This window comes from Lipotes vexillifer, unplaced genomic scaffold (genome assembly GCF_000442215.2).
Source record: "Lipotes vexillifer unplaced genomic scaffold, Lipotes_vexillifer_v1.1 scaffold796, whole genome shotgun sequence".
Lineage (NCBI taxonomy): Eukaryota > Metazoa > Chordata > Mammalia > Artiodactyla > Lipotidae > Lipotes > Lipotes vexillifer.
In genome coordinates, this window is record NW_006773072.1 from 3,142,130 (window position 1) to 3,149,346 (window position 7,217).

General features: G+C 51.9%; 1 protein-coding gene across 1 annotated transcript in view; it reads right to left on the minus strand.

Moving 5' to 3' along the window:
* NDRG1 (N-myc downstream regulated 1) overlaps nt 1-7,217 on the minus strand; it is a 41,729-nt gene that overhangs the window by 10,369 nt on the left and 24,143 nt on the right. Inside the window, exons 7-9 of the mRNA XM_007448000.1 lie at nt 6,294-6,380; nt 3,799-3,855; nt 892-995 (exon numbers count right to left, since the gene is read on the minus strand). Of these exons, the coding sequence (XP_007448062.1) occupies nt 892-995; nt 3,799-3,855; nt 6,294-6,380 (248 nt within the window). The remainder of the gene's footprint in view (nt 1-891; nt 996-3,798; nt 3,856-6,293; nt 6,381-7,217) is intronic.

Genomic DNA, 7,217 nt, shown 5'->3' on the forward strand with positions numbered 1-7,217 from the left:
AGCAGGAAATGGTGGTGAGAGCACCCTCATCATAGGGTTTTTCAGAGGCACCAGTTCGTCCCTGCAGCATGTGGGGCAGCGAGGGGTTGTTGCTCATCTCCTCTGGGTGCCCACTGCCCAGCCGAAAGCCTGCCCACTCCAGTCCTCACTTAGCGCTTGCTGAATAAATGAGCACTCAGCCTCCGTGTCTTTGGTTACACGCTGGGGCCATTACCAGTCACCCCTGCACTGAGAGGCTGGGTGGAGGGTAAGAGGAAAGGGACACGAATGCCCTTCATGAAGTCAAGTTATTAACATGTGAGAGACACAGAGCCCCGGAAGCTTATTCCTGCCCCCTCTGTGGGAGCCTCAGGCTGAGTTCCCTGGAGGTTCCAGAACCCCTGGCTGCTCCCAGTGGCCTCCCCTAGCTGAGCCCCAGACCAGCACTCAGGTATCCTTAAGAGGGCTGCGCCCTCGCCAAAGGCCATGCTCATGTGTCCTTATCCTTGGAGTGACTCCTTCGCCTCCCAGCAGCCTCCCTGGATTCTTCCCGTCCTGCCCCAGTGCTTTGCTGCCCTCCCTCTCAGCTCTCCCCACATCCGGACCTTCCTTAGGGTCAGCGTTGGCACAGGCGTGGACGCAAACCCTTTGCGATGTGACTGTTCCCACTCGTGCGTGCGCCCCTGGTGGTCTGGAGTAGAAGTTCAGCTCCTTGCAAAGCACTCAAAACTCCCGGAGGCACCTGACTTCCCAGGGGCCCCAACTGGGCACCCTTGTTCTGATCATCTATTTGCTCGGGGGCTGCATCTTATATTAATTTTATAATCCCTCCTCTCTTGCCCCATGTTCGTTCCGGACCTACAAAAGGAGCCTGACAAGCGGCCATCGTGTGGCCCAGCGGCATCCTGGTACCTGTTGTAGACGTTGATGAACAGGTGCAGGTTGCCGGGGTTCATGTCGTTCACGATGTGCTGGCGGCAGGTGTGGACCACCTCCACGTTATTCTGCATTTCCTCCTGCATTGACAGAGGGGAGAATGTCGTTCATGGGAACTGCGGCCGCGGGCCGGTCACTACCCTCACCATGCTTCAGGTAATTCAGCTACGTAGTGAAGGCAGTGACGCCTATTCCATGAGCCTGCTATGGAGCCTGAGGGAACCTTCAGGAAAGCGGAAGCCGCACCCAGATGCACACTGACGTCTGGATATCAGCTGGGAGCAGAGGGAACGCAAAGCTGGGGGGCAAGCTCGCCCTGCTGGGCTCAGACTTCAGGAGTTTTGATCTGAAGTCGGTCCTCTCGGCTCCGTCACTGCCCCTTAATTGGGCAAGTGCGTCACCTCTCTGAGCCTCAGCTCCCTTTTAAAAAAAAGAGTGGGGATGACATTACCCACCTTCATCCAATTGTAGGATTTATCAGAGGTTGGCCACTCTGGAAAGCCCACTGTCAACAGTAAACATCGAGGCGACTCTTAGCAATTACTATTATTTTCTTTTTAATGGGGAGAGGTGAAAAGAAGTTTTTCACGTTTGCAAAACAAAACCAACTCATGCAACAGGAAGTTGTCGGAATGAAGGGCAATCTTGATTTCCAGGAGGGCCAACCAGACCCTTGCAGAAGGTTGGCCTCAGCCTTCCCTCTCCCTGGTTCCTTTTTGAATGTGATTTGGGACAAACAAACAAGTTATGAGCTTGCTCTGCTTCTCCTTTTGTGCGACAGCGGATGCTACAGTTTTCACGAAAGGGCCTGATGTGATTGACAACAACCAGATCAGGAGCGAGAGGGAGAAAAGGGGGCCCAGTGTCTCCCTGAGCTGTGTCAAGACAGTCCACGGTCACTGAAGCAAGAAAGAGACCAGCTTTTCCCCAAGAAACATCAGGAAAAAAATAGTCCGAGGAATTGTGCTGGGGTTACAGATTGAAACACAGCTGCAGCAACTCAGGGGTACCAACATATACCCCAGGTAATTTGGGGACCAGTCAGGCAAAGTTCTTACTCTATACTCGACACCCCTCTTCCAGGAAAATACAGATGCTGGCTCTGATCTTTCCCACATTGCTGTCAGATTCAGATTACACACTCAGGGTGGAGAAAATGTATTGCAAACCGTAAAAGGAAGCATGAGAAAGGAAAGGGGACTCTAGTGGGCTACAAGGTGGCCCCAAGGACATGTTTCACATCAAATTCCTGGACTCTGCGAACGTTATTTGGAAAAAAGGTCTTTGCAGACGTAATTTAAGTTAAGGATCCAGAGATGAGGTCATCCTGCATTATGCCGGTAAGTTCTAAATCCAGTGACAAGTGTCCTTGTAAGACAAAGGCAGAAGGAGATCTGAAACAGACACAGAGAAAGCCGTGCAAAGATGGAGGCAGAGACTGGAGTGAGAAACCACAAGCCAAGGAAGGCTGAGGCTACCAGAAGCCGAAAGAAGCAAGGAAGGATCCTTCCCTAGTACCACGGGAGGGGTGTGGCCCGGCCAACACTCGGTTTCGGGCTTCTGGCCCCCAGAACTGAGAGAGGATATATTTCGGTTGTTTTAAGCCACCCAGTTTGTGGTACTTTGTTAGAGCAGCCAGAGGAAACTAATACAAGGACCAAGCACAGTGCACACTTCAGCAGCCCAGCAAAACCTCTGCTTCCCTGGGTGTCATAAGGTCACACGCCAGACGGTCACTCTTCAGCTAAGGAGCAAACAGTGGTGTGTAGGACACACCCAGCGAACAGACAAGTCGCCTCAAGCTGGGCAACTTGAGGGCCACGTCAGACCCCTGCGTCAGAGCAGTACATCTTCCAGCCCAGCAGGAGGTACAAAGCCAGAGTCAGGGGCCACGCTGGCCGGGTGACAGGGTAGAAACACACAACACTCGCGTGCTGCCAGGGGCTTGGCTCAGCCCACGCCCAGTGGGGATAAGTGCACCACAACCCGCCTGAGAGCCAGGCACCAGCAGAGGCACAGATGGTTACCGGAACCCACACTGGAGCGAGACTCATAGTTTCCAATCCCAGCCCCTCTCGCTGGCTGTGAGACCTCACACAGCTCACTCAACCTCTCTGGTCTCAGCTTCCTCATGTACAACTGGGGAAAAAAAAATAGATCCATAACTAGGAATAAAAGGTCCTTCTCATACGGGTCATAGAGTCCTTAGGACCAAGGCTGACGCACAGCAAATGCCACGGATGTGTTTGCTGTAGGCTTTGTTATAGCCCAGAACTGGAAAGATCCCAAATGTCCATGAACAGGTGAATGGAGAAGCAACCTCTGGTACCCCCGTACCACAGAACACCACTCAGCACTAAAAAGGGACGAACTCTTGATTCGCCCAATGACACGGATGGATCGCAAGATACTTTAACGCTGAGTGAAAGAAGCCAGATTTAAAAATAAAAGAGCACGTACTGATACTGTTTACATAAAAATCTAGGAAATGCAAATGAGTCTACAGCGACCCAAAGCAGGTCAGAGGTTACCTGAGGAGGAGGGAAGGATTACCAAGCATCACAGGGCAAGTTCTGGGGGTTACGGTATTTCCTTAGTCATCTGTGATGGCTTCAGTGATGGTTTTTAGAATGTCAAGATTTGTCAAATTTGTCAAATTTCAATATGTGCAGTGTACTGTACTTTAACAAAGCCGTTAAAAAAAGACTTCTGTTAAAGGGAGAGCAAGAGAGAAAGAACGGCGTGACGATTGTGAATGAGTAACGATGGGCTATTTCAGGAGGGTCAGACAGAGCGGCCCCTTGCTGTGCCTGGGCCGTCTCTGCACTCTACATGCCTGGCAGCACACGACTGAACAACACAACGCCAGGCCACGCTGCTCACCTTCCCGAAGAGGTGAGACATCACCATGTCTGGAAGGGCTTGGGTCCATCCGGAGATCTGGGAGGACAGAAACGGGGATTAGAAAGCCGGCGTTCATAGTAGCCGGACGAGGTCAGGCCAATCCCACTGCCCTGGGGGCGGAGCAGCAGTGTGGGCTCCCTGGCACTCAGGTCTGAGGACGCCCCTTTGATGGGAAGGCGGTTATCTGTCCCCAGTTACTTACTAAACCTGGGGCCCCGGAAGGCAGGGTCATCGATTCCTTACTCTCAGAGCCCGGGGCACAGGAGATGCGGAGAAAATGCATCTGAACAAAGACCCCACGTACTCCCAGCTTTTGTCAGGCCTCAGTTCACCAAGTCCTCGGTAAAGGGGGCCTGTCCATGACTTCTAAACACACACTGAGCTCCCAGTCTACACACCAGGATCTGCTTACCTCAAACTATATCATCCTCTAGATTTTCCCTCTTAAGCCAGTTTCCTCTCTCTGAATATACTGACCTTCTCTTCTCTACCTGCTCCCACCAACAATGCTGGGTATACAGCAGGAGCTCCATAAGTGCTAGGTGTGCAGCAGAAGCTCCATAAATGCTAGGTACACAGTGAGAGCTCTGTAAATGCTAGGCATACAGCAGAAGCTCCATAAATGTGTGTTGGCCAACTTCAGTGTCAGGCAGGAACCCATAGGGGAGAGAAGCTCTAGACCTGGGGGACCTAGGCTGACCCATCTGCCACCTCCTAGCTGTGCGGCCCTGGGAGGGTAGCAGAGCCACTGGACCTCAGACCTCTCATCTGTAACCAGGATGCCAGGAGCTTCAGAGTCACAAGGCCAAGGTGAGGGTTACACACGGCAACTACACATGTCACAGGATCAGACCCCAGTGCCTGACACACACTAGACCCCCAAGAGAGGTCTTCCTCTTCCAGGGCTTGGGCTGGAAAGGAAGGATATGGTGCAAATACTAAAACCCCCCAAACAGCCCTCGGGCTCCACTTTAGCCAGTGGTCAACGTCCCAGCCCCCATGTCTGGCTCAGAACAGCTACCAAGAAGCCAAACTGGCCGACTGCAGTGCCATTGCCTTTGCTGGAAAACAAAATAAAAAACAGGGAGTGTGTTCCGCTTCTGAATATCACGCCGGTGGGAGGAAAGGGCTCCCTCATCCTGGCGGAATGTTCCAGGAAGAAATGGAATATCACAGTGGCCAGGATGGGGTGGGAAGCAGGGGGAGGGAGACCCCCTTCAAACCCCCTGTCCCCAACAGCCGTCCCAAACTTGGCAAAAACACACTTTCAAAATGAGAAGCCAGGATCACCCCGGCTTGAAAGTCTGTCCTGTTAGAGTTGGAATGGTTTCCCCCTCTCCTTGGCAAATACTGGGGCCTTTATGAAAAAAAACAATCATCTTTTTAAAAGATAAACAAGGAACCCAGCCAGAGCACAGCTTCCTGAGACAGCTCGGGCCCTTTCCCCAGCCAGGGATGTGTCCTGCTAGCTCTGCATTCCCAGACCTGTGGTGCTTGGGTCTCGGCGGGCATTTGACACCTGCTGATGGAGAGACGGGGCCGGCGGTGAGCCCAGCTCAGAGGTGATTCCAAGCACCACAGAGTCCAAGGGATCTTGTTTGGCCCCAGTTCTCCCACTGCCTGGCTCTGTGCGACCCTAGACAGCTTCCTAACCCCTGCGACCCTCAGTTTCCTCCTCTGTAAAATGGTTTTAACAATCCCCACTCCTGGAGTGACTGAGGATTGAGTGAGGTCATGAAGGTATAGCCACGGAGAGTAGAAAGAGAACTTAATAAACATTCAACACTTGTTAGCTAATTATTGTTATCGTAAAGTTAAATGGCATAGAATCAGTACCAGATACGTTTTTTCTTTTTCATTAATAATATGTAGGTGGGCTTCCCTGGTGGCGCAGTGGTTGAGAGTCCGCCTGCCGATGCAGGGGACACGGGTTTGTGCCCCGGTCCGGGAAGATCCCACATGCCGCGGAGCGGCTTGGCCCGTGAGCCATGGCCGCTGAGCCTGTGTGTCCGGAGCCTGTGCTCCGCAACGGGACAGGTCACGGCAGCTAGAGGCCCGCGTACCGCAAAAAAAAAAAAAAAGAAAATAATAATAATATGTAGGTGACTGGGGTGACAGGCATTTGTCTTGTTCATCTTTTTATGCTCAGCATCTTGATCTAAGCCCAACATATGCTAAGTCCCCAGTGAACACTTCTTAACCCAGGCTGTCCTTATCAAAGCTGGCTCGGGACCCATGTCCCACTGGTACTGCTGGCTTGGACAGCAGTGTCCTGTTGAAATCTGAATGGCACATGGCTGAGGTCATGTTCACTATTCAAAGTCAAGCGGAGGAAAGCTGCCTTCTTTGCTGGGGGTGGTGAAGGGGTGGGGCTAGGAGAGGTCTCTTGCATTTTGTGCTCCAGGCAGAGTCAGGCACACCTGCCCCTCTGCAGACTGGGACACCCCTGGCCCGACCCAGGCCCCCAGCCTCACCTTGGAGGCGGCCCAGTCCATCCAGCCTTCCGCACAAGGGTTCACGTTAATGAGGACGAGACCCTCCACCATCTCGGGGTTGTTCAGCTGCAATTGGAGATACGAAGTCAGAGAGACAACCTAGCCATCTGAGAGACTGTGAACTTTAAAGTCAAACCAAAGACTGAGAAAAGTACCAGCAGAGGACCCGTGTGGACCCCCAGAGCAGGCTGCTGCTCTCGACACTGCCCCCCTTCCAAAACTGAGGTTCTAGCTTAGTAGACACTAAATGGGGTTCCTGCGAGAAGGGAAAGATGAAACCACAGGAGAAGTAGGAGCACATGTGCTTGGCAGACCTACGCGGGACAAGTCACTTCACGCTGCTGCCCCTCAGCTTCCCTAGCTGTGAAATGGGTACAACATACCATGGCCCTCATAAGTCAGACAAGCTAATCAGCTCTTCAGTAATCAGTACGAATTCTATTACTTCTCAGAGATATGGAGACAGAGACCTAAGATACAGTTGAGACCTTATTTTATCTGCTCAGAGCCTAGACAGCCAGACCATTTTGTATTCGTGCCAGCATGCCTAACCTCTAGCAAAGTCCAGCAAATAATAGGCCATCAGATTACATATGGTTGAATAAAATGAGCATCACTGCATTTTGAAACAATTGTTTGGTGAGGATACAAAGGACCCAGCAGCACCTGACCTGGACTCCTAGTAATGTAAGTGACATCTGTCATGTTAACACATATATCTCTGATTAGTTTAGAGTTAGTCAGGGTCCAAGAGTTCCCTGACTACAAAAACTGTGCAGCTCTCACGAATAAGTAGCACAGTAGAGTACTCAGTGACATGAGGACCTGGCCACGATCACTGCGAAGCGAGTGAAGATGATGATAAAAGAACATGTCTCGTGCGGCATTTCAGTGAAGGGAAAG